Source organism: Populus nigra, chromosome 1 (genome assembly GCF_951802175.1).
Source record: "Populus nigra chromosome 1, ddPopNigr1.1, whole genome shotgun sequence".
NCBI classification, from domain to species: Eukaryota; Viridiplantae; Streptophyta; class Magnoliopsida; order Malpighiales; family Salicaceae; genus Populus; species Populus nigra.
Genome location: NC_084852.1, coordinates 38,797,278 through 38,821,914, shown reverse-complemented (window position 1 = coordinate 38,821,914; position 24,637 = coordinate 38,797,278). Strand labels below are relative to the sequence as shown.

At 35.1% G+C, this 24,637-nt stretch overlaps 4 protein-coding genes across 6 annotated transcripts; 1 reads left to right on the top strand and 3 right to left on the bottom strand.

Annotated features, from left to right (window-relative positions):
* Positions 1 to 159: 159 nt before the first annotated feature.
* On the bottom strand, positions 160 to 7,009 carry LOC133675336 (phosphomevalonate kinase, peroxisomal-like). Its single transcript, XM_062096691.1, has 10 exons — positions 6,832 to 7,009; positions 6,314 to 6,464; positions 6,039 to 6,136; positions 5,692 to 5,801; positions 5,545 to 5,597; positions 4,755 to 5,123; positions 3,674 to 3,778; positions 2,881 to 3,108; positions 1,629 to 1,751; positions 160 to 622 (listed from the first exon to the last, which is right to left on the bottom strand). The coding sequence occupies exons 1-10, from the start codon at positions 6,837 to 6,839 to the stop codon at positions 356 to 358; spliced, it is 1,512 nt and encodes a 503-aa protein (XP_061952675.1). The 5' UTR covers positions 6,840 to 7,009; the 3' UTR covers positions 160 to 355.
* A 3,245-nt stretch (positions 7,010 to 10,254) lies between these two features.
* On the top strand, positions 10,255 to 13,990 carry LOC133694357 (vacuolar protein sorting-associated protein 25). 3 transcript variants are annotated; one of them, XM_062115868.1, is made up of 7 exons: positions 10,255 to 10,458; positions 10,690 to 10,795; positions 10,917 to 11,056; positions 11,747 to 11,800; positions 11,912 to 12,000; positions 12,077 to 12,152; positions 13,617 to 13,990. In XM_062115868.1, exons 2-7 carry the CDS (start codon positions 10,737 to 10,739, stop codon positions 13,736 to 13,738), a joined length of 540 nt encoding a protein of 179 aa, XP_061971852.1. In that variant the 5' UTR covers positions 10,255 to 10,458; positions 10,690 to 10,736; the 3' UTR covers positions 13,739 to 13,990. The 3 variants fall into 3 exon arrangements, with proteins under 3 accessions (XP_061971852.1, XP_061971846.1, XP_061971840.1); XM_062115862.1 differs by having other exon boundaries at positions 10,255 to 10,573; positions 10,702 to 10,795; XM_062115856.1 differs by having other exon boundaries at positions 10,256 to 10,458; positions 10,702 to 10,795.
* A 1,056-nt stretch (positions 13,991 to 15,046) lies between these two features.
* On the bottom strand, positions 15,047 to 17,960 carry LOC133699213 (protein AE7-like). The gene is made up of 5 exons (XM_062122380.1): positions 17,636 to 17,960; positions 17,180 to 17,285; positions 16,988 to 17,087; positions 15,965 to 16,010; positions 15,047 to 15,454 (listed from the first exon to the last, which is right to left on the bottom strand). Exons 1-5 carry the CDS (start codon positions 17,754 to 17,756, stop codon positions 15,354 to 15,356), a joined length of 474 nt encoding a protein of 157 aa, XP_061978364.1. The 5' UTR covers positions 17,757 to 17,960; the 3' UTR covers positions 15,047 to 15,353.
* An 834-nt stretch (positions 17,961 to 18,794) lies between these two features.
* LOC133675297 (protein IWS1 homolog 1-like) lies at positions 18,795 to 23,919 on the bottom strand. The gene is made up of 11 exons (XM_062096638.1): positions 23,763 to 23,919; positions 23,089 to 23,596; positions 21,971 to 22,090; positions 21,460 to 21,680; positions 21,252 to 21,381; positions 21,090 to 21,152; positions 20,921 to 20,998; positions 20,431 to 20,519; positions 20,250 to 20,312; positions 19,942 to 20,095; positions 18,795 to 19,391 (listed from the first exon to the last, which is right to left on the bottom strand). Exons 1-11 carry the CDS (start codon positions 23,780 to 23,782, stop codon positions 19,293 to 19,295), a joined length of 1,545 nt encoding a protein of 514 aa, XP_061952622.1. The 5' UTR covers positions 23,783 to 23,919; the 3' UTR covers positions 18,795 to 19,292.
* Between the last annotated feature and the right edge of the window lie 718 nt (positions 23,920 to 24,637).

The following is a 24,637-nucleotide window of genomic DNA, read 5'->3' as shown; positions in this document are numbered from 1 at the left end:
ACAAAGAGCTTAGTTGGTGGTCAGTAGATTTGCTGAATTCAAGAAAAGGCTGCGAAATTTTTTATGAATGAATACACCTGTTTAGAAGTAGAAGACACGTCAAATTTCAGTAAACAAACGAAATCTTTCTATATCAGTAAGCTAACAGGTAAAAGCGGAGAAAACAAATGCCACTCTATCGTATATTATTGGAGGAAGGCATTGCAAGTGATACTGTTTACTTCGATGCTGCTCATCAGTTTCTTTCATTTTTAACCCTTCTCAAACTGAACAAGTTCACAACGTCAAAAGCAAATCTTTCTAAATCAAATTTGCTACCATTAAGATGATAGACCTAACTTATCACAAATATAGCTCACTCAATTTGAACTGCGGAAACAGCTGATGTGATTTCCTTGGTTCTTGGATCTCCAGTTTCTAGAGAAACACCATGAGGGTCTTCCCTGACCAACAAGGCCAGAACATTGAGCGAGCTCCAAGCTTTGGTAACATCGCTGCCAGAGTCCCCTAACGTAATGGCAAAGACTGCATCAAAGCCTCCTGCTCCAGGAACTCCAGCCAACAAAACTCCTTCCATGCCCATAGTAGCATCCAAAAGTTGAGTCTGTGATTCAGGCTCTATCTGCAAATTTAGAAAGTTGAAAAGAGATTATTGAATATACAAAAAAAAAAATAGAAGAAGAAGCTGAAAATCTAAAGAATCTAACTAAATTAATATTTGGTTTTATTAGAGAAGCAAGATGAGAACCCAGCACAAGCGCACAACATCTTCTGTTTGCGTTTCACAACAGATTTATGAAGTTGCTGTTTATTAATGTTTTCCTATAGGAACAAGAATTTCCCAGCCAGAAGTTGCATACAAACTTTGTGGACAGCTGTATTTGGTAACAAAGGAAGTTGTCTATGCACTTGACATTAAAATCTCACTCACTTATAACGCATAGGATCTTATGAGTACAATTTTCTTTCACCATATCTATTCTATTTAACGTTTATAAATAGCTTTCTTCAATAGCCATTCTGCAACTTCAAAATGTTTTCACTTTTCAGGGCACAAAAATGTGCCCTCTTCTTCAGTTCAAGAATAGCACGTGGATGCTGGCACAAGGCATCCAGTGCAGGGAATGGATAACGAACTACTAGAGAAGCTAGGAAAGCTAACCCAAGAAATCCTCTATAGAGTAAAAGTAGATGCGTTGGAATGCATATTTGAGTGTGATATTGATAAGACAGCAGAATGATTATTAGTAATATCATTTTGCCCAACTATAAGAAGTGTTGAGAACTCTTGCATCAAACATTCAGCATGACACATGCAGAAGCAATCTAAACTCAAACCATTACATGGCATAGCGGGGGGGGGGGGGTCAATCAATATTTCAGGAGAGTAGCCAAAGGAGAGGAATACATTGGTGGTTCAGTTGCTAGTAACATGAGTATGCTGGTGAAGTTACTACAGCTAGTTGGTATTTAAATTAGTAAACGTGCTACTCAGAAACATTGATGTTTATATAGTAACAAAATTATTGTCCAAGTCCTGTCATATCCATAAGCATTTCACTTGGAAATTGGGAAAGTTATAACTCAGGAAAAAGAGACAGTCCTCAAATTAAGAGAAACAAACCTACCGGGACACCTGCAGCCTCACCCATCTGGCGCATATGATTTCTGATCTCAAACATGGTGCTTCTTGCTCCTAATAATGCTTTGAAAACTACTTCTTGGCTTGGTTCAGTGGCATGCTCTATCCACTGTTCAGGCAATTCATGACATTATATCAAAATCAACTCTAGGAGGACAAAAAACATCTCACACGGTACAGAAGGAGCACCAAACAATAAAGGTAAAAGAAAACAGGATAAATAAAACTCGACATCGTAAATGAAGAAATTGGCTTCTTACACATGGTTCTCCATAAACAATATGAAACTAATGTAACTAGACATGATACAAAAAAAGCGTAGAACTGTTTTATTCATGTCTCCCTTTGTCATTAGATCAGTTGTGTTTTAGATACAACACATCTCTTTGGAGAATAGTTAAACTCATTTTGTGAAAAACTGAAAGAACCCTATAACAGTGAATTGTTAGTTAGTTTCCTCCTACTATTTAGTCAAAGATACTAATGATCTTCAGAGGAGAATGTGGAATAGGCTAAGATTGATAGGAAAGTACAGAGCAATACCAGCAGAGAAAGATATGATGACATGTCAACTGTGATAATGGAAAAGAACAGCACTACTGAGTACCAGATATTAAATTATTGTCCAGCAGAAAGTCACTTCCCTAGACTTCAACAACCAAGAAACAAGGAAGAAGAGTAGAAGACAAGGACCTTCTTAGTAGACCCCAAAAGAATTCAAACTCCCACTCTATATTTACCTATTTGTTTATTGACAAGTAAGATTCAAATATATGATAAACCAGTGCCTAACACCATATCCAAAGCTTGGAAACCAGATTTCCTGTTCTGTTTATTCATTATTGTGGTGTAGACAATGTAACAATGACTCCTTTAAGGCTTTATTGAATTGAAAATGAATATTTATCAGGAAAAAATTAACAAAGGCAGGTTTCAGAACATAAGAAACCCATAGATTTCCATTACCTGTCTTTAATAGAATTCCTACAAATGACTTGAGGATAACAATAGTAGGTGACCTTCCTTGAGGAAAGCAACCTCTACATGAATGATAAAAATCAAATAAAAGTAGAAAATCAAAAATTTTCACTCATTTGTATTTCACAAATAACACAATCTACAAGGATATCTCACAATTCCAGAAAATCAATTTTCATAAATTCGTAAAAGCCCAGACAATCAATAAAAAGTTGCCAGGGTTTTATTAGTGCTTGAACAAAAACAAGTACAATAAATACCTTCTCTGGCCTTTGCTTGCTGCAAATGTCTATTACACATTTGTATGCATTCCAATTTTCTTCTGCAAGCTTGCTTAAAATATTGAGTTGGATTTCAAGTGCTGAATTTGCCTCTGACAACTTTCTCCACGTTTCTTCGGCCTTTGTAGGATCAGATTTCTGCCACCTTTTCACAGCACCTACCATTGATGGCGTGGATGATCCTCCAGTCCCGGGTTCTCCTAATAACTTAGGATAGCAGTATAATTATTGTCAGAAAACAGCTACCAAGGTATCTGCAAAATGTGAAAATCCTAAAGAAACCACAAAATTGTTGTTTGAAAAGGAAAAGGAAATTGCGATGAAAATTGCTCCTTTTCCATCCTATATTTGTTGAAAATAAAAATCAAAGTTTCTTTTGATTGGCTCCTTTGGTTTGTTAATACATGCCTTTAATCATTACTATTCTCATAGAATCTTCACATCTATAGTGTAATAAACCAAAGAGCAGGCTTCTCATCAATATCAATAATACAGGATGACATGACAAATTCATTATACTTAGCAATCACGTCATAGTACATAAAAAATGTTCAAAAGCAGACAGAAGGAGGCATGTTTCTGGAAAAAGTGAGATTTAATGAGTTTTTCTTTTCTTTTTTTTATTGTAGACTCTTAAAACTAGAGTTGAAATAAGGCTTTCACCACATATCTATATAATGTATGACAAGACAGCTACATATTTGTCAACAAAAGCATAACTACAATCATAAAAATACAAGGAATCATCAATGGTATAAGACAGGATGCTCACGAGGTTCATCAATGGGGGCAAAGAAAACTTGGTCCTCTCATGGTCCCACTTTCCCTTCAGGATGGAAGCCATGACTTCCTGTAACGGTATTTCTTTCACTGCATCCTGCAACATTTTACATGGAGTGTTAAGGGAACGAACTCTAGTGAAAGTAGCATAACTCTCTCAAGCTTTTGTGTATAATTGTTCTGAAAGCCAGGGATGCATTTTTCAGGAACAAATAACATCTTATCCACGATAGCATGCATGCTTATTAATTTTATTTTTCCAAAAATTGGTAGAGATCTGCATAATGATGAGACACTTGCAAACATAGTTCAATTATTGCAACCTGAAGGTGTGCTGCTTTCACATATCCTTTTGAGAACTGTAAACTTTGTCATTTATTCAAGCCCCTTTAACCTTGCCTCAAGAAATGCACAGGAAATTATTTGTGCTAAAATCTAATACAAGATGAGGGATTTTTTTTTATTTTTTTTTTATATCCAAGGTTTTATTATTTCAATCTATTACAAGGTCTGGAAACCCAAGTCTAGATATCATATAGACCAGATTCAAGAAAATTTAGGAAGAATGGAAAATAAATCATGCAGAAAACAGCTATACTTAATCACTGGAAGGTTTTTTACAAAGTCAAGTCTGCCTAGCATCCAAAATACTTGTGTACTTACCAGTTTTTGATATAAATATATATCATAAAAATTCTTCACACCTTAACGGTGATATGGATATGCATAAATACAGAAAAAGGGAGGGTGCTAGACGAAGGGCCTTTGCTCAACTTTGGGCAATTACATTACATGTCAATTCCTGAAGATGCCATACAAACCTCAAACCCAAGATGGGATTGACAGTAAATACATATTAAAGAAAGCAAACAACAAATCAAAAGTATTCACCTCTACCAATTGCCTGCGGACAAAATTTTAATCTCTTTATATGAGTTTCAAATTCAGTAAGAGAATGATCATGCAATCATATGATTATCTCTCAAATGATACCATGAAACCAATCATCAGAAGCACAGATAGAGAGGGAGGGAGGGAGGGAGGGAGGGAGGGAGGGAGGGAGGGAGAGGGACCTGAGCAGAAGAAAGAATATCTGGTGAAAAGCGGACATAACGGTGACTGCCATAAACTGCAGAACTGACATCAAAACCACTTCCAACTTTCCCTTGTGCAATACAGTGAGCAGTTTGGGCAATAATATGCACCATATCAACATCTACAGGTCCCTCATCTTTAGAAAAGGATGAAAGATCAACCACTCCAAGATAATGAAGCAAAGCAGCAACCACAGCAGTGGTCATTGCTGCAGATGAACCCAATCCAGTTTTTGCAACTTCAGGCTTGCAATTTTGTCCATTTTCTTCTGCATTGAAGCTAATTGATGTGAAAGGAGGAAGAGCTGCCAATGCCTCTGGTGTCAAAGGGAGTCCACGTGCTTCAATCTTTGAAAAAGGGTAACCACATTGACAAAATATTATAATAGAAAACATGGAGTGAAATATTTGAACCACCATCCTTCATTTTAGACGAGAAACTCATTCTCGAGAATGAAACACTTACATATTCTCAGGTAAATTTTTTTTTTTCTTGCAATTTATTTTATGAAATAAAAATCATTGGCTTCTGTAAAGGAATTTGAACCATATGTATTAGAATGCAAAAGCAAATTGAATGTGTTAATGTCCAATCTAACTGATAGTTATGGTGTATCAGGTCAAAGAACAACTGTTTAGAAGAGAGGATGGAACAAAAGAGCAGTGAAAGTTATGGAGGAGCACATGAGCAAAATATAAACATGCTCTACCAGAATTATATCTGTGTAAATGATGCAATAGCTGGAAAAGGCAAAGCTAGGGTAAATACCTGATTTCTGTATGAATAGAAGTCATTGCAACCTAAAATCATGATATGAAGACCTGCATCACTAGCCCAGTAAAAACATTAGTTAATTGAAGTTCTAATGGTCAATTGTGGCATAAAAGATAAAAAAACACAAGCATCAAACATTACCTTGCAATAGTATCTTGTTCAAGGCATCCTTCTTATCTTTGTCAAATGTAACATGTGCAGCTGCTACGGCATATTGTACCGCTTGCTCCACAAAAGGATTCCTCGATTCACTGAAATACAGTACCAACACCACACTATTCATTCAACCGTATATTTGCCTAAAAAAACTGCACATTGGCTCATCTTGCCTAGGGATATCTTTCTAGATAACCGTTTAACCATGTTTAGTGCTGAGTATGCATAATCAAATATATGCAGGAACAGTTGAAATGAATCGATACAAGGACTCAGAGATCTCAAATGACAGTAAAACACAAACACATAGAACAGTCCACAAAAGAACTTGCCTTGAAGAGACACATTGAAGCATTAAATTCTTCAGTGACAATTTATAGATGCTTTCTCTGGAGAGTTGGGGAGATGTTAATTTAACATCAGTCCAAGCCTGACATGCATCAAACAAAAAAAAAATCAAAAAGCATTCCAACGCTGTGATGACATTACTTTTGAAAAAAGCAGAGACAGATTCCATTTTCAAGGTTGGAGACTTCAATAGTATAATCTCACAAGCACGAGCAAACGAACATTAAAAGAGGGTAAAAGGTGAAAGACTCAGACTCACCGAGGCCCAGCTATCAGATTTGATTTCATCATAAAGAGGTTTAACAATAGCATAGAAACGAGCATTTGTGCTTAAAACAACCCCTGCATTAGGTCTCTCCAGTATGAGGTAACCCCCAGTCATCAAAACCTTACCAGGAGCAGAAGCAACTCTGTTGTATTAACATCAACAACACTAATCTCATAAGGAAAACTAACAAAAAACCCAGATCAAGAATTAGCTTGAAACAACAAACAACCACAGAAAAATAAATTTATACAAAGTAAAGAGCCTCTAACTACCGGGTTGAACCAGGAACAAAGGTAAGAGAAATCATACTTCGCTACTTAGTGTTTTCTTCTATCATAGTAATAATATCAATGTTTAAGCACTGTCGATTCGAAGTCTTTCAGTAGTAAAAGGAGAATAAAAACACGGGTGGTTGTTCTTTTTTTTTTTTGTGGTTATACAAAGGAGAAACTGTCATTGAAGTAAAGGGGAAGGATAATAATATTTGAAGCATGGAGAATCGAACTTACACAGCCATAGCAAAGCTAGCTTCTTTGAAGTTTGCAATCTGATACAGGTGCAGTTAAAAGTGAAATGCTGTGAACCAGAGAGAGGGAGAGAGAGAGAGAGGCAACGCAACTGAAAAGGAAGGAGATATGGAGATTCAACTTCCACTGTGTAGGACGACAACCCGCACGCACTTTGGCAGTTGGCTCTTTCGTTGGTTTTGACGTCAAGAATTCTTTTTTACAGGGCCACGTACCCGCTTTGTCGGGACTCTGTACAGTTTATATAACTGCGGAAAGGATTTACATATGACCTCAAACTATCCCCTCATTATCAATCGAGTCCCTCTTCAAACGATTTTCTTATCTAATTATATCTTACCCGGTTTAATCCCTCTCCAATTACTTGGGGCCCCAACTTTTGTTTGGCTGTGTGCAATTGAGCAATATCTAATTGGAAAGAGATTTAATTGAGAAAATATCAAGACAAATTAATTAATTTTCATAACTTAGTAGTAATAAATTAATTTAGTATGAAAAGTTGAGAGCTCCTAAGATGACATTAAGGGTAGTCTAATGATTAATGACGTTTGTTCCTTTTATTTTATTTTTTAAATTAAAGTTTTGGAGTAATTAGCATTAAAAAATTATTAAATTTCCTTGAATATTCATTATAAATACTTTAACATGAAATATAGGGTGGCTGCTCAAAACAATTAAAATAAATAAAATAAAGTGATTTTTTATTTAGAAATATATTAAAATAATATTTTTTTATTTTTTAAAATTATTTTTAATATTAGCATATTAAATAGTTTTAAAATATAAAATATATATAAATAAAAAAACATTTCAGAACTAAGTAGGCATTTTCAATACATAATGTCTGTATTTTCCCCCCCTCTTTTATCCTAAAAAAAAATTAATGGGCCGCCTCCTCTCATAGAATTCGGCTAGGGTTGACCATGGACCTCTCCACAAATTATTTTTTTTGCAATAATTTCTTGACTTTAACCACCCTTTTACATTTCAGTTGAAGGTTTGAACTTTGAACAACTTCTTAATTATATAGTAGAATTTACCAAACTAGCTAAAAAGGTTGACTTTTATTTGTTGAAGGTAGCTGTTGTTTGTGGATCGTGGGCTTCGACCTTTTTAGGCGACTAATTAAGAGTATATCAGAGAGAATAATAGTTGTGGTTTTGTAAAGTATTTTTTATTTTAAAATATATTAAAATAATATTTTTTTTATTTTTATAAAATTATTTTTAAAAACAAGAAAATTCACCCTAAGCATGTTCTTACACAGCCTATTTTTATCCCTAATTTCTTTTTCAAAAGAGCAAACAGAGTAATAATGCAGGACAATCATGCTTGTTTCCTGAAATGTAAAACTAGCAGAAAATGTAAAGCTAACTCAAACGTAGGGTAAAACAATCGTCACAACTAATGTGATCCTCATGGAAGAAAAAAAAAAGTGAACAAAAAATGAAATTTTCAAAAGAAAATGTGAAAGTGGCCTTGTGCAGCATGAAGAAGAAGGATGCCAGTACTAAGCAAGCAGTCATATTGCAGGAAAAAAATGACCAGGTCTCTGAGGTGCAAAGATTTGAATGAAAACGCAAAATTGTTCTAGGGCTGGATTATCACATATTCTTACAGGAACTAAACCCTAATTAAGCATGAAAATGAGCCAGAAAACAACAACAAAACACAGTCTATAAGGTGCAGATGGAGTTTTAAAAAGTTAAATAACCTATGTGCTGGATGGTGGCAATGTCCATATATTGGCACTTCGCAACTGGAGTTGCACCTTTCATTCTCGATGGTGAAATATATGCCCTTCTGGGATCCTCCTCAGATGGGAGGATCAATTAGCCTTCCTCAATGCTGCTGCATGGAGAAGAAAGGCAGTTAAGCAACATCTTATCTGTGATTTCCTCATGCTCGTCGGAGAAGGGAGATTGGCTGAGCTGAAATCTCTGCTTCTTTCTCTCTCTACTGTGATTTTTCCTCCTTGCTGGTTCTTCTCTCTACAAGCTGCAGCTACCACTGTCACCATATGGGATAGAGTAGATGATCAACTGGAGCTAGCTACTGGTGTTGGCTGGCCAGTACTGGAATGAGGAAGCCAGCGCTGTCGTGGGTGTTTCGGGTTGAAGGAAATGCTGTTGTTGTCGGCGTGGTTGGCCAGTGCTGGTGGCGGGTTAGCTGCTGGGTTATTGATGGCCGGTGGCTATCATTTACCATTGATGTGGGGTTTGGTGCTGGTGTTTGTCCAAAAATATAGAAGAATGGATAGGTCGTTGTTTACGGGGTTGAAAAGAGAAGAGAAGTTGATTTCGGTTGAAGAAGAGGAGCTGGCCGTTCATGAGGCCACTACGTACTGCGAGTAGGAAGATGTGTTATGCGTGGCCGGTGGTGTTGGTGGTTGACAGTGGCTGAGAAGGATGAAACCAGTAATGGTTGATGATGGTGGAAAAAAAATGAGAGGGGTTGATGGGTCTGTTTTGTTTTTGGAATGAGATCAGAGAGGGGAGTAGAGGCTTTTGTGTGTTCTTGTACAGTGAGATGAAGAGAGGAGATTGTTTATGGTGGTAAAAAAATTCAAGTTTTTTAACAACTTGGATTTGAGGATTTAGGAGCTATCTAGTCGTTAAGGAAATTCACCAACTTGGATTTCAAGTTTTTCTGACAAATATATATAATAATATTTAGGCTGTAGGAACTTTTCTGCATTTTCATTAAATTTAGTATAATGCTTCAAATTTAGGAACTCCTGATCCACTCTTTAATTAACCCAAATTTTAAATTAAATCACATATAAAATTTCTCATTATAATTTTATTGATGGGACAAGTTCAAAATAAATAAATAAAAAATAGATTAACCCTATTAACCGCAAAACTCACAACTTAATCAATTATGATCTTCATTAGATTAAATTAATTTTTTGTATTTTATATATGATAAAAAAATATAAACTTTTTTATAATAAATTCAATATTAAAAAATAAAATTTAATAAAAACCTATAATCTTGGGGCAATCCATGATATAACACTAACCAATTAAATAACAGGGTAAATATATAAGTTACCTGTCTTTTTTTAAAAAAAAACCCCAAAAAAAAAATCTTCATATAAAAGATTCAGCTGCTATATTTAAAGTTATGGTAGTAATTATTTTTTAAAGTATTTTTTATTTAAAAATATATTAAAATAATATTTTATTTTATTCATTTTTAATATTAGCAAATTAAAATAATAAAAAAATTAAAAAAAACTTAAATTATTTTTAAAAAAACTTATTTAATAGTAAAAACAAACAAAGTCATGCGAACATGCTAACTAATGGAACAAAAATATTAAAAAACGATTAAAATCGTATATCAACTTGGTTCCTTATTCATTATATTAAACCGTCACTCTATTTAGGTTTTTTTTTTTTTTGGTTAATATAACCCAACGGCAACTGGGCCTGCCTGCAAGTATTGATCGCATCTTGGGCTCTCGTCCCCATGTACATCGACGCCAACACCACCCATGCCGATGCTTGAACGTTTACCGGTACACTAGAACCAAGACTTTTATTCATCTTCTTCAACAAAATCCAATTTCTTCTTCTTCTATCATTGAAGGTTAATTAAAAAGTAAGCACCCAGCTAAGCACTCCACTGTTTTCGAATTTCCTTTTGATTTGTTTCCACGCTTTCTCGCATTCCTTTAACTGCAAAAAAAGAAGTCATTGTCCAAATTGTGCTCAAGGTGTGTTTGATTTTTATTGTAAATGAAATTGAGTACAATCTTTTGAATTCAATTGGATTTCCATGAGTTTAAATGCTTTTGAATCAAAGCATTGATTTCTTTGTTTAATCATGGAGTTGCAATTGCAGGTTTCTTTTCTTGTAAGAGTCGAAGCACTAAAGAGATGCAGAAATTAGGTGACTTCAAGCTGCCCCAGTTCTTCAATTACCCGCCCTACTTCACGTATTCTCCTACCCTTTTGCTACTTTCCTATTTTGGTAGAGTAAATTTTAGATTCTGTTACGTATTGGGTTTTCATTTAATCATCTTTGTGTTATATTTTGCGTGTTTTTTTCCTCTTAAGTTTGCAGCCAGTGAGGGACACTCGAGAGAAGCAGGTACAGCTTTGGAAGGAACTTATCCTTGATTACTGTAGGACTCAAAAGATATTCGTGATTGGACTGGAAGAAGAATTTCCTCTGTTTTCAAATCATTTGATCGAAAGTAGGTCTTGTATTTTCTTCAAAGTCTAATTATGCTGTGTTATTTACTAAGAACAACTCTGAAAAAGAAAGACCACCTTGTATTGTTGTTAAGGCATTCACAAAACCGTTACATTTGGCTTCGGTAAAAGCATTGCATCAGATATCAAATGTAAAGAAATTTCACCTGGGAGCTACAATGTGTTTATTTCCATTTTAAGTATTGATATATGCCCGCATCTCATCCAGGAGTCTTGACTTGGTATGCTTGGTGTTTGAGCAAATAGCCCTTATCCAATATGGAATTTGAGAAGAGTTCATGATGGTTTAGGCCCTTCTTGTGCAATCAATTCTTTCTGTCACAACTCACTGTCCCATTGTATGTCTTCATAATAGCATAGTTTGCTGGATTACCTTGGTGAATTTGATAGTATGGAGTTTTATTACACAGGTCGAATTTCAGGAAGTATGTTCTTGGGTTTTGACGTGGAATGCAATTGATTGGAGGTGGATACTTCATTGCTTAGTGAAAGATAGTAAATTTGACCTATTATTTTAATAACTTTAATGTATAATAAGATCTTCTCATTCAGTTTAAGTTAGCATGAAAAATAATTGATTTATATCTTTAATGTTTTTGCGAGTTCATATGTGCTTTTCCTTTGTTGGTAAATGAAAGTGAGCAATGAAATCAATTTGATTCATGGTGCAGGATCTCTCAGTAATGAAGCTAGAGAAGCATTTCTATCAGCGTTAGTGTCAGAAGGTTAGACCTTTATTTGATTTTATACTGTTGAGATTAACTTACTAAGCAAGATATGTTGTTAGCACTGTAAGTTCAATGTGTACTTTATTAAATGCAATGCTGTTCTAACAGGCCGTGCTGAATGGTTAGACAGAGGACACAGAAAATGCCTGATTCTTTGGCACCGGATTCAAGATTGGGCTGACATTCTCTTACATTTTGTAAGTGAATTGTGATTTGATAAATGAGATTGGTACCTTTAGCATTGTTCTCGTAATAAACTTGCTTATTTATCAGGTGAGAGATAATGGCTTTGAGGACAGTGTCATGACTGTTGAGGAAATACGCTCAGGGGTTGAATCTCGGGGAACAGGTAAAGTTTGATTTGGATGGTTAGATGAAGTAGGTTTGATAATGATTTTCAAACCAGTGTGGAAAGTATATGAATTTGAATAATTTATCTAATAGAACTCTATTCAGCCAATTCTTTTGTTTGGAAAATATGAATTGTGAAATTCAGTTCTATTTCCCAAAAGAAATGAAGAATATTTTTACTGTTGTAAATCACACAGTTTATGGTTCGATTTGCTCAAAATTTTTGTGGCTATCATTTGAATATTCCCAAAATACCTACCATGCCTCTTCTCTTATCATAGAGAATCCTAACATTTCCTCCAAGCAGCCATCTGCTATTCTCAACAGCTATCAGTTTTGATCTGCTTTAGCTACAAACTCCCCATTAGGCTTCTCTTATCTCATCCTAGTTGTATTCTCAAAAGCTGTCACCGTTGAAGCTTTAAGAAAAATGCTTGCAGCAAGCATGCATAAAATAGAAATCCTCTTATAGGGCAAATAAAAATATCAGGTCTTTATTTCTTTTTTGTGTTCTTATCAGGGTTTTGTTTACATAACAATGATTTTGCAAGTCTTGCAAATAAATACATTTTTGAACATCATGTGTGTCTGTTTCATGTCTGTAATATAGAATCAGGAATTTTCTTTCACTGGGACATAAAAACCGAAAGGAAGAACAAAACTGGCATTTCTTACTTTCCATAAACAAATTCTAACCACCTTTTTTTGAACTGTCTTCTTAAATGAATTATGCATACACTCTTGGCTTGCACCTAGCCAATTCCCCTTAGATTATTTGATGTGCGAATTCCAGTGAGAGATTTCAAGACTACTTGTAAGTAGTAACTTAAGAGCTCAATCATTTTGGGTGTGTTTAGTTTTCTTTTTTCATTCTCTTTTATGAAACCAGATTGTGGTTTCGTTGAGTATCCCTTCTAGGATTTAGTTTTCCTCTCCTCTAATACTACCTATATAAAGGACCCTGGTTTGACATTTAAGACATGCTATTGCTGATTGATCAAATAAAAGGCACGGGACACCTTGGTCATTGTATTTCTCTTCTTCATCTCAAAGTTTTGTACGAGTAGACTCTCATTAGACGTAGTTTAGCACATAGAGGTGGAGAGGAGTATGGTAAAATACAAGTTTGAAACTTGCCCAACGTAAGAGAAGAGTTTATTACATCTCGTAATAAGCCATGTTGCTACTGTTTGTGGATTATTTTTTAATGTTGTCTCTGGGAATTGCTTTAAGTTAGTGGCATTTCTGGGATGCCTATTAGTACACTCTCACAATGAAATCTAAGAGTGCTGTGGTCCATTTGCTTCCAGCATTAGGTCCTGTCATCTGCATATCCCAATTTTTTAATGTTTTGTCCATCTTTAAGATCATTATATCAAGGATCTCTCTTCCATTCTCTCTTTGTGGAGCACACTTCCTGCTGTATTTATGCTGATACCAAGTTTTCTGTGCCAAATACCAGAACTTCATGGGATAGATCGCACAATTTTGATGCGAGCATTGAAACTACTAGAACATAAAGGGAAGCTTGCAATCTTTAAGGGAACTTCAGCTGATGATGAAGGTGTGAAATTCTCTGTGTAATGCTTCAACTGCTGCTTCGATAAGTCTCTTGCTACTTTCAAGATATTATACAAATATAATCAGACCATACTGGCTGTCACTATCTTTTTGTGGATTTGATCATTGTCATTTTCCTTTTCCTATGTATGATTTTGTTGTTCTTTTTGTATCATTCTGGGCAGTCGTGATTAGTGAACATTCATTCTTTGCTTCCTCTGTTTTTTGGGAAGCGGTACCAATTAATGTGCAATGTCAGGGGTGATTTTGGTTTGATTTGCCATGAAGTTTTCCATGTTTTTTTGACGTCTTACCACTGGTTGAACCGGGGCAATGTCTTTAGCGCTGAATCAATTTGGAACGAACAAGAAAAACTGCAAGACCATAAAACTTCATTTGGAGTAATTAGATACAAGGGAGACTGGGGAAATAGAAGTTATTTTGATGCATTTTTTATGTATGGATGGTTTTGTTGGATAGGGACCAAGTTTTATCAAGCTGAGTTACAACCACCAGAGTTTTATTGGAAATGGACCGGGTTTTATCAATGTCAGGGTTTACTTTTTCACCAGTAAAATAATCAACAATTTTTTACTGGTCCTCCTTTGATGGATTTGTCAAAAAATACTGGTTACATTTTATTAAATAGAATTTTAGTATATCTAGGCTGGCTTTGCTAGGAGCTTGTCCATGCAAATTTTGTCTTCGAGGCGCTGCCAGCTCTGCCAGTTGCTGTGGAACGCTTCCTTGCTAGCCTGGAATATGACGAGACACTGGGAAATGTCAAAACTCAAAAGCTTATTTCCAGAATAACACCACTCTTGCATTTTGAGGTTTTTTCACCTAATTAAAAGACTGTCTCAACCAACTGTTTTGTTTGATTGAGTTAGCAGGTGTTGTATGGAAAACACATCACAAATTCTCTTTTAGATTTCATGTTGTTCGATACTATGATGGATTATGTTTTTTAAAGTATTTTAAATTATTTTCACATGAAAAAAAATGTTTAGAATAATGTTTTTTAAAAATTTTAATATGTTAATATTAAAAATAAAAATAAAAATCTAAAAAAACATTAATTAAATACAAAAGCAAATACCTTTCATCACACAAATAGCTGTTTGGAGCAAAAGCAAATCCGTGCAATTGTATTAATTAGAATATACGCTCCACAAACTGCATATACAACTTTCGCAGAAATTTCTATATTTTATCATTAGAATTTAGGGTACAGAGTTTCTTTCTTTTTTTTCTTTAAAAAAAAAAACACCTTACATACAAACTGCAAATTATCAAACAAATTTAATTTATGGCGAATTCAAAGTGCAATGCTAAGTCCAAAACTGTTCATTATTCATTTAAACCTCGCATGCCTATATCAATCAGAATACAAACTGAAAAGTGGAATAACAAGGGCAGAAGAAATTGTTATGTCGCCATGTGCGCCAGAGTTCAATTCTATCAAAAGCATACGGCTTCCAACTGTATTCTGTGGATTTGAACCTCATTTATGTATACATATCAAAGTATCAAAAAGAAGGGACGAACAATAACAAGTAATTGTATAAAGGCCATGATAACAAGAGCTGCCTTGAGTGATGCGCACAGAAAGCTTTCAGCTGTGTTATGTGGAAATATTTCAAGCATATGTCGGAGCCAAACATTCGTCAACCATATCCACCAGGTTTGGGTTTTCCAGTGCTGCAGCTACTCTCTCTTTATCATTTAGTTGTTTATTAACTGCACAAAAAAGTAGATCAGGAAAGAAAACGAATACCATTTCATAATTCATACATTTTCATCAAGTTGAAGTCTGCATGCCACCAAGGCAAAAGACAAAATACAGATAACTGGAAAGAGAAAAAAGGGATGCTACTCGTTATCCAGGAACTGCTCTGTGTCCACAACTCATGTTTCAAAAACGTGTGTTGGGTCATAAAATTGAAGAGGCGGAGCAAACAACGAAATTGGCCATGGTTATTTTGACTAGCAGGTGGATATTCAGAATCAATGCCTGCAGCACGCACAGCATCCTCAGGCATCAAAAACATTAGCTTCCGGGTACATAAGACGTGGATAAGATCTTATGGCTTTTACTTTTTGGATAAAGAAAGAAATTTTTAACGAAAAGAAGCACAACACAGAGAATAAGGCGCGTTCAATAATTAAAACATGGTTGCAAATCAATTTCGGGAACTTAAACTGCCACACAATTAAAAGCGTTCAATAGCCCATTCCCAGAGTGATTACCTGCAGCTTCAGTTGCATGAGTTCCTGGTGCAACCTTGATATCCACCTAAACAAAATTGGTAAAGACTGGTGAGAAGAGTGGGATGGTCATAAAGTTTAAGAATGCATGGGCCAAAAGTAGCTGTTTAAGACCAGCACACATTAGAAGTATCAGATATAATTCAAAGTTAACCATGTTACCCGTGAACTTAACCTACAAAACATAGTGTATAGATGCTAGACACTCCACAATAAGGGAAAAACTACAAGACATTGACCAGAGCATGCTCCAACCACATATTGTTTGCTGATAATATGTGATGCCCAGTCCCTTTTAGGACATGATGGTCACTAAGAGATCATTACTTTATCAAATCATAGCATTCCATGTTTTTTAGAAGGAAAAAAAAATCATTTTCTTAATTTTTTTTCCAGCAGTCAGAAATCCTTCTTAAAGGGAGTAATGAGTTAAGAGGGTTTTTGGAATAAAACTTCCTTTATGGTAATGTAAACCATATGTTGATAGTAAAACCAGGGAAACTTTATCATATACTCTATCTTAATCTAGTGTCTCCCCCCATTCCTGGTGCTGGTGCATCACACAACTACAATGTTGGCATGTGGTTTTGCTGCAAGCTTCAAGTAGGCGCTTCAATTTACTCCAGATATATTATGATACAGCTTAAAATCCCATTATAAATAACAGCCACAAAGTGCCATACTATAAAGAATGAAACTAAATCAATTTTAAGGAATTATGTGCATAACATTGCTAATAAAACAAAGCCACCAAGCTTTTTGCACGCGTGCTTCTACTGACCTTCAACAATAACTCTACCCTCAAACTGAGTTCATAAAAAAAAGGCACGTAGCAGCATACATGAACAGATTTAGGTTCATGAATGGCTATCCTTATTTGCAGGGGAAGCGATGTGACCTTGTAACATCCATTCAAGTAGCTTGAACGATACAGCTAATCACAAATCATCTTGTGCCTCTACAGCAGAAACTGATAACAAAGCTGAAAACCCAGTTAATAAATACCTTGTAACGTTGTGGCAGGCTTCTCATAAGTTTGACTCTCAAGCAAAGACCAATAACTGTTGCCATGCTACAATGTTCAACTGTCGGAGTAAAGGTCACCCTGAATAAAAGAGATATTGTATGCTAAATAGGGAGGTTGAATTCCAGTATATATTGCAGTAGGAACAGAATTAAGATGGCAGCTATCGTTACCTGACATAACTGAGCTTGTCATCTACTTCAATGGCATCTTCCGTTATCACTTTAAGCTCTTCCAAAGAGTATGGATGCTCTGGATCTTTTATGTCTCTAATATGATTTAAGATTGTTAAGAAAATAAACAATCTAAGAAGTTGTTTGTTGCTTCACATGGAGGAATAATAAGCATTCCACTCTCTTCACACCAACAGAAAACAATGCCATAAATTATTAAGCATAGAGACATGCAACATATTTCATGCAACACAATTTGTGCTTAATTCTTTTACCTTTCAGGCACAGCCTAATACATCTCATAACAAATTATTACCACCAGAATTCTGTTTTCAGAGCCAATTGATTAGGTTTTTTTTTTCTCTGTCAATAAATAACTAAAACCTGGAACATACAGGAAAATGAAAAAAAATTGAATTGAATTAAAAAAAGAAAGAAAGAAAGTAAAAAGGATATCAAAAACTTCGAGTTGATCAATAGACTCAGCAGCAGTATACTCATTGTCGTCAACACTTCGAACCCGCCTCTCCTTCTTTTCATAAATTACAGGATTGGCGTTGATTAGCCCAGGAACCATTTTTTTATTAGTGTTATTAGTATTATTCCCTGTTCGAACCAGACCCAAAAACAAGAAACACAACGATACTTACAGCAACTACTACTACCACGTGATTATTAATGAGCACCACCAACAAATTGAGAGAGGGAGGGGGAGCAGATGTAGATTCCTATAATATGATTTTCTTGTATAGATGAGACCTTAACGGGTTTCTTTGACGGCGCGGTTTGCTCTATTTTTTATTTAATTATTACATTTCTTAATTTATCAGAAGAGACGCCTTCGACAAAATAACTGGGTTGGGCCTAAGCCATATTTGGGCTTGTAAAGGCTCCATTTACCTGGGATTAGGCGGGAGAAATGAAGCCCGCGTCTTTCTTTTTCTTTTTTTTTTTATCATTACATATTTTAGCTTTTTTAAAAAAAATTCAATAACTTCCATTTTTGTTAATTGAAAGAAAAAAAAAAGGGACTAAAGCTTAATTAGAATAATAACTAGTTTACTTCATAATCGCAATGTTATGTTGTAGGTTAGACTAAAAATAACTGAATATAAAAAAAAAGAATATTCAAGCTGCGGGAAACTTACCTTATCTATTAACCATGTTTCTCCCTTAGCAAGAATTATTTTTTCTTTATCCCCAGTGTGTGTATATATCCCTCTTTGTCATCAATAAAAACATATATAATATTACAGTATATTAAGAGGAAATTAACAAATCACTATGTAAAGGTTTATTTGAAAACACTGTTCTCTTAAAATTCAATTAATTTTTTTATTTAAAATTATTTTTTTATGTTAATATTTAAAAATAAAAAAAATTATTTTAATATATATTCTCAAACGCATAGCTTGAGTTTAAATTTTTTTTTTTTTTTTTTTGCTAGATTGCATCAAATATGTTGTAATAGCCTTGACTACATGTCGGATCTAAATTTCTAATATGTGACCATAATTTTGATTGCAAAGTCAGAAAGAACCACACAGAAGCACTAAAACATTTCCGGCAGCTGAAGACGCCGTTTCAAAATGACAGCACCCACAACATTGCAACAAGAGCTTCAACCATGCCATGTTGTTACATGTATCAATATACCTCGACAAGTTTGCTGGATCAAAACAATACATCCTAATATCCGGTGCTTGTTGGTTCGGTAGACAACAGTGATTGTCTCGTAAATCTAACCCACAAGGCGAAAGGACACATTAACCGAAGTACAGCAACGTCACTGAAAAGAAGTGTTCTTTACAAATAAGAATATTTTGTTCCTCGAACTTTTCAACTTGCAATAATCTTTCTTTAGCTTAAACCGCCAAGTTTGTGACACGGAAATTATGGGCGGACTCAATTTAACAGGTATTAGGCCAATCGGGAATCCAATATCCAGTCGGAGCGGGCTTCAATTTGCCCGAACAATGTCATCCGAATGAAGCTGAAGAACCAGATCGCCCTTCACTTGTGGAACGGTTACTTCCAGCCAACAACCAGCCCCACACATTATTTTTCTTACATCATGTTCGTTGTTGCCAATGAATTTCAGAAACTGCTAACATCACAAGTATTTGACCATACCACGACCTTCCACACTAAGCTTTGTAGCTTGCAATTGCCTCTTCTTCGGTCCCTTTAGCTGCTGCAACTTTTTATTCATCTGCCAGCATCAATTGACATTTGAGTTTAGAAACAGCAAAGCTGGGAATTAAAAGATTACAGAGAATCATAATGCTAAGGAAAGTCAAAATCAAAACCCAAGCAGCCATCCATCCAAAACAAAACCAGAACCTCAAGTTGCATATGAATTGGAAGAGAACTTTTTAGTTGATCTGGATTTTGTAGAATGTTTATTATAACATATATATCTAGAACCTAGAGTGAGTGATAAGAATCTATCAAACTTGTCTCCAACAATGCTCCAGGAGAGACCAATTGAAATCGAAAACCCACACCAATATCAAAGGGTAATGACAATTCTATGGGATAACTCCAAAACACCCTACTGGATGACAGGATCTGAGTTATCTACTCAATTTTAGCTCAAATTGAAGAAACATTGTTCTGTGAATAATTCCAACTCCATGGGGCCATGAAACATTGAGTTTATGCCACGTGATTAATCACGCCACCACTCATTTTAAGCTTTTACTCAACACACCACTTTTTGTTAACTCTAACTGATCCAATTATTGAATGGAAAGACCAACCTTTAGACGACGCTGATCTTGAACTACTTGTTTAGCACGGGCCCTAACTTCTTCAGGATCAATCTTAGATTGGGGACGCACCACAAAATCCAATGGTGTCGCATCTGGCCTGGATGCATGCTGTCTGTCTGATGATTGACTAGACCTCCGTTCCCTGAATTTTTTGTTGATGTAAATTGAAGAAATATAATTGAGAAAAATGGCATGTGGCAAATAAAGTAAAGAAGCAAACAGGCCTATGATGTTGTTTAAGTAATCAGCAGAAAATATGCAAGGAGCAATCAAGTAGGTCTTCTGTCACATCTCACCGTGAAATATCTAAATCAAGATCTCCATCTCTAGATTCCATTCTGGTAGAATTATTTGCAGGCCTGATATTCAAATAAATTTACCATGAGAAAGTTTATTCAGCGTTGACGCATAAAATTCACATGCAGATAGAAACATCCAGCAGTAATAGCTGGTGGCAATAAGTGAAGAGAGAAATACCTTCTCACTGTTGGCCTTCTGAAGGCCCGATCATCATCAACGTTTCTCATGTCTTCAAACCTTGTACTCTTATTAAATATTGGCCGACTCTATATTTATTAATTGCAGAAATGCAAGAAAATGTCAATACTATAGTTACAAATTAACTTCTTTATACACATTTTCCAATTAATGAAAGATGTCTGTTCAGAAAAATAACACCAATTAAAGAAAAAAAATTATTCAAGTTCAGTTTAATTTCATTATACACTTGAGATCAACACATGACACGGGAATCAAATCTAAAAGAAAACAGGCATTTCAAGTCAAGTAGTATAACCAAACAGGAAAAGAAATCTCCAATGAATGGACCCTAGAAAAGGGGCAAAACTATCCATGAGCACCATTTTCCAGTAAACAGATGCCCTAGATTATGAACTAAAATTACATTAAGGAGAGATGGCAGATATTTAAGAAATAAAAATCAACAGTTGAAAGGCGATTGCATTACCCATTTATCAACCAAATCCTTGGCAAGTTTTCTGTTGGATGTGGTTTCCTCATCAGATTTTGATAAAAACATAATAACCTGCCAGAAAGTATATTAAATAAGTCTGAATTCAGTTTTCATTCCAAAAGAAACAGAAAGTTTGTTACCACCACATAAGGAGATCCCTAACCTTTCCAAGCCCACTTTTTTTCAATTGTTCTCTTCTATCATACTGCTCCAGATCAATTGGAAACTGCATGAGAAAAGAAATGTTTCAGGCTCCAAATAATGCTTCTTCAGAAGCAACAACCAGTACTAAACCAGGAAAGATGGTGGAAAGCCTCCAGCATACATCAGTCAAAATCCTCAAAATAGCAGCACGGATATTTATATTAGGTAAACTTCCATCTGGAAGGGGTTCTAGCCAATTTTTTAATAACGTTAGTACTCCATGATCTATGAACTCTTGTTGGAGCTGCTTCCTGCACCAGGAGACAAACAATAAAAATTAACTGTAAATTCCAATGGTACAAAAAAAAGATAGTCTAAAACCAGCTTACTTTGAGAGAACCTCAGTAAGAAGAGGCAACTTCTTCAGTTTATTAACTGCAGGCTTCCCCTGCCTATTGAGGTCTGCATCTTCTTCAGCAGTGACCTCAAGCTCAGCCATGACATTCTCAACTAATAATGCAATTTCTGCAGGACTTTTCTCATTCTTCTTCCTTCTCTTACCCATCTTGAAGAGCTGCTTGATTTCCTCATCCTCTTCACCTTCCTCTGCCTAGAAAAAACAGAATAACAAACCAGATAAATAACATAAAAGCTAGGGAGCTCCATATGTAGCACATCAACCAACAAACATAGATAATATAATAGAGATGAAAGTTGACCAAATATTGCAACATCAAACTCTGATGCAAAGATAGCAAAGCCTCCAAACACCATGAACCAAAAACAATAGTGCATAAAAAAAGGAAAGAAAGAAAGAAAAGAACTGGATGAGCCAGAAGCCTCATCAATTATGGTGGCTTATAATTGATTGAGTGTCAGTAAATGAGATGGACTATTAACCTGAGGAGCATCAGTAGGAGAGTGTGGTTCATTGTCATTTCCATACCGATAAGCAGGATCCACACCACTGTCATCTATGAAGTTGTCATCATCTACAGTCCTAGCACCTTCTTGATCATCCTATTCCGAAGGAAATTGACATATAGTTAGAAACTCAATAACAAACTATAAACATAGTTACTTGGGAAAAACCCAACAATTCAAACAGCAGATTTATTCTATAACATTGACTTTAAGATAGTAAAGCAACAGGAATCAAATCTGTTAAGTTAATTATCTACATAAGTGAGCCTTGGGAGAGTAGTATATAGCAAAACAAAATTAAGTCAGACCCACAGAAAAGCTTGCTAGATTAATAATATACTGTCATAAAAACAATGATGTAGAATCAAGTAAATAATCAGATCAAACTTAAACTTTGATATTAATGGTATCCTAGAGGCTAATAAGAAATTTGCCTAACAATTTAAACAGATCTAGCCAACCAGATATAAACCTAAACTAAGAAAATAACTAAATAAAACAACTATAAATAGACATTAAAAAACAATTGAAAACCCCATTTTCAACATTTACCCTCCCATGAATTTCTTGTGTAAATATCAACTCATCAAGTCCAAAAGTCCGATCCACTCAACTACAGGTAACAGATATTTATCAATTACTTGCATGAACAAACATCAAACGACAACCTAATCTAAATCCCATCCCAACAAAATTTAGTATTATGAATCAGAATGGAAATGTCCAATTGAATGCTGATTCAAGCAATTAACAATTACAGACAACAAAAACAAATATTTAGCAACCACAAAATATAAGCACCATGAACACTATATAACCCAGAAAACTTTCCACAAACTGACACCAAATTCACTTGACCTCTTATTCAAGTCAACAAGACAGAAAATATCAATCAATTACCTAGAAAAAAAAATTCAATTCAAAACTAAACACATTAAAGCACCCAAGAAAAACAATAACAATTTCAGAAAAAAGAAACCCAATCCAAATCAAAACCTCAGAATCGCCAAATTCAATTCAAAACTAAACACATTAAAGCACCCAAGAAAAACAATAACAATTTCAGAAAAAAGAAACCCAATCCAAATCAAAACCTCAGAATCGCCACCAGCAATGGTATCCCACATCTCTTTAACTTCGCCGTCATCCTTTCCAGCCACCAACTTCGTCGCCGTTCCTTTCTTCAACCCGGATTTCGACCCGCTCCCTCCTTTCCCTCCAAACTTATTTTCCCCTTTGCTAAACTTCGTCCTGTCCCTGTCCTTCTCAAATTTCTTGGCATACTTCCCTTCCCCAGCCGATTCTTCCTTCTCAAACCCTACATAATCCTCTTCATAGTCATCAACCAACTCTGGCTGCACATAACTACCACTACCACTCTCTTTCCCTGAATCGCCGCCTTTTTTAACCAATCTTTTTCTAGGTTTTCCTACTTTATCCGTGTCGTACACAGGAGTTTGTGACCTCCCCCTCTCCCAATTCTCAATATCATCCTCTAATTCGTCTAAGATATGATTCTGGTGTGGTTCCGGTGATTGGCCTCCGCCATCAGATTGCATTTCGTCGTAGTCCATCAACGGTTCTCCGTCCACATCGCGGTACCTGACAGTAAAGTATCGATTTTTAGCATATTAAAAACCCTAATTTTAATCGGTTAGCTAAACGGAATAGAAAAGGATTGAAAATTTACAAAAGAAAAAAAGATTTCAGATAGACTGATCGAAAAGAAAATGAATGGATCAAAAGATTTCAGAGAGAGAGAGAGTACGGATCGTCTTCATAACCCATTGTGAATTTGTGATGTTGGTTGTGGAAAATTATGGAACTGATTACGGATTTTATAGTGATGGTGTTTCCATGGAGAGGATAGATTTTAATTGAGCAGAAGCTGCAGCCGCCGTGTGTGTACGGTACTGGTGCTTTTTTAAAATAGTTTTTGTTTAAAAATATATTAAATTAGGTTTTTTATATTTTTAATACTATTACATTAAAATTATATAAAAAAATTTAATATTTTTTTCGTTCAAATATATTTAAACGCAAATAAAAATACAATGTAAAGCAGCCTCTTCGACTGTTATGTTGCACTGAAAGGGAGATTTTGGTAAAAGTAGAGAAAATAGCAAAAAAATAAAAATAAATAATGATTTAGCCCTTATAGTTTTAGCAACATTATTCTAGATTAAAAGTTTTCAACATCACCACTTCAATATAGTTTTGCAAAAAATCCAATGTCACTTTTTTTAAAATGTTTATATTTCATTTTTCATCTCAAAAATAAATACACTTATCATACAGGGGCGGAGCTGAAATTATATAATAAAAAGGACCAAAAATATAAGCAGTTGAAGGCCTCGTTCTAAGCCTGCAATAGACATTTAATCTGTCAACTGCTTTTTCTATATTTAAACACAAAAATTTAAAATATTTTGCAGGGGCCCGGGCCCCTGCCCGTCTCCCCCTGATTCCGCCCCTGCTTATCAATTATGTAAAAATATTAATCATTCACCGTCAAACAAGAGAAAAAAGGTTGAAATTAATTATAAACAATAGAATTAATCATGCTTAAAGAATCCTTATTGGCTAGGGAATTAGGAGGAATGATTGGATGTAAGAATTTGAGTTCATGTGAATAAGAGAAAG

Bases quoted from the DNA above. Each gene is read 5' to 3' on its own strand.
- LOC133675336 (XM_062096691.1), bottom strand. The intron at 3,109-3,673 runs GTGAGCATCCTG...TGCTATCCTAAG, and splicing joins TGCCCCCATTGATGAACCTC to TTATTAGGAGAACCCGGGAC. The intron at 623-1,628 runs GTAGGTTTGTTT...CTAAATTTGCAG, and splicing joins GTGAGGCTGCAGGTGTCCCG to ATAGAGCCTGAATCACAGAC.
- LOC133694357 (XM_062115868.1), top strand. From the start codon at position 10,737: ATGCAGAAATTAGGTGACTTCAAGCTGCCCCAGTTCTTCAATTACCCG. The intron at 11,801-11,911 runs GTTAGACCTTTA...CTGTTCTAACAG, and splicing joins ATCAGCGTTAGTGTCAGAAG to GCCGTGCTGAATGGTTAGAC. The intron at 12,001-12,076 runs GTAAGTGAATTG...CTTATTTATCAG, and splicing joins CTGACATTCTCTTACATTTT to GTGAGAGATAATGGCTTTGA.
- LOC133699213 (XM_062122380.1), bottom strand. From the start codon at position 17,756: ATGGTTCCTGGGCTAATCAACGCCAATCCTGTAATTTATGAAAAGAAG. The intron at 17,088-17,179 runs GTAACGATAGCT...TCTTTTATTCAG, and splicing joins GACAAGCTCAGTTATGTCAG to GGTGACCTTTACTCCGACAG. The intron at 16,011-16,987 runs GTATTTATTAAC...AATTTTGTTTAG, and splicing joins GCCTGCCACAACGTTACAAG to GTGGATATCAAGGTTGCACC.
- LOC133675297 (XM_062096638.1), bottom strand. From the start codon at position 23,782: ATGGGTTATGAAGACGATCC. The intron at 22,091-23,088 runs GTTTTGATTTGG...CCTTCGGAATAG, and splicing joins TTGCTGGTGGCGATTCTGAG to GATGATCAAGAAGGTGCTAG. The intron at 20,999-21,089 runs GTTAGGGATCTC...ACTTTCTGGCAG, and splicing joins AAAAAAGTGGGCTTGGAAAG to GTTATTATGTTTTTATCAAA.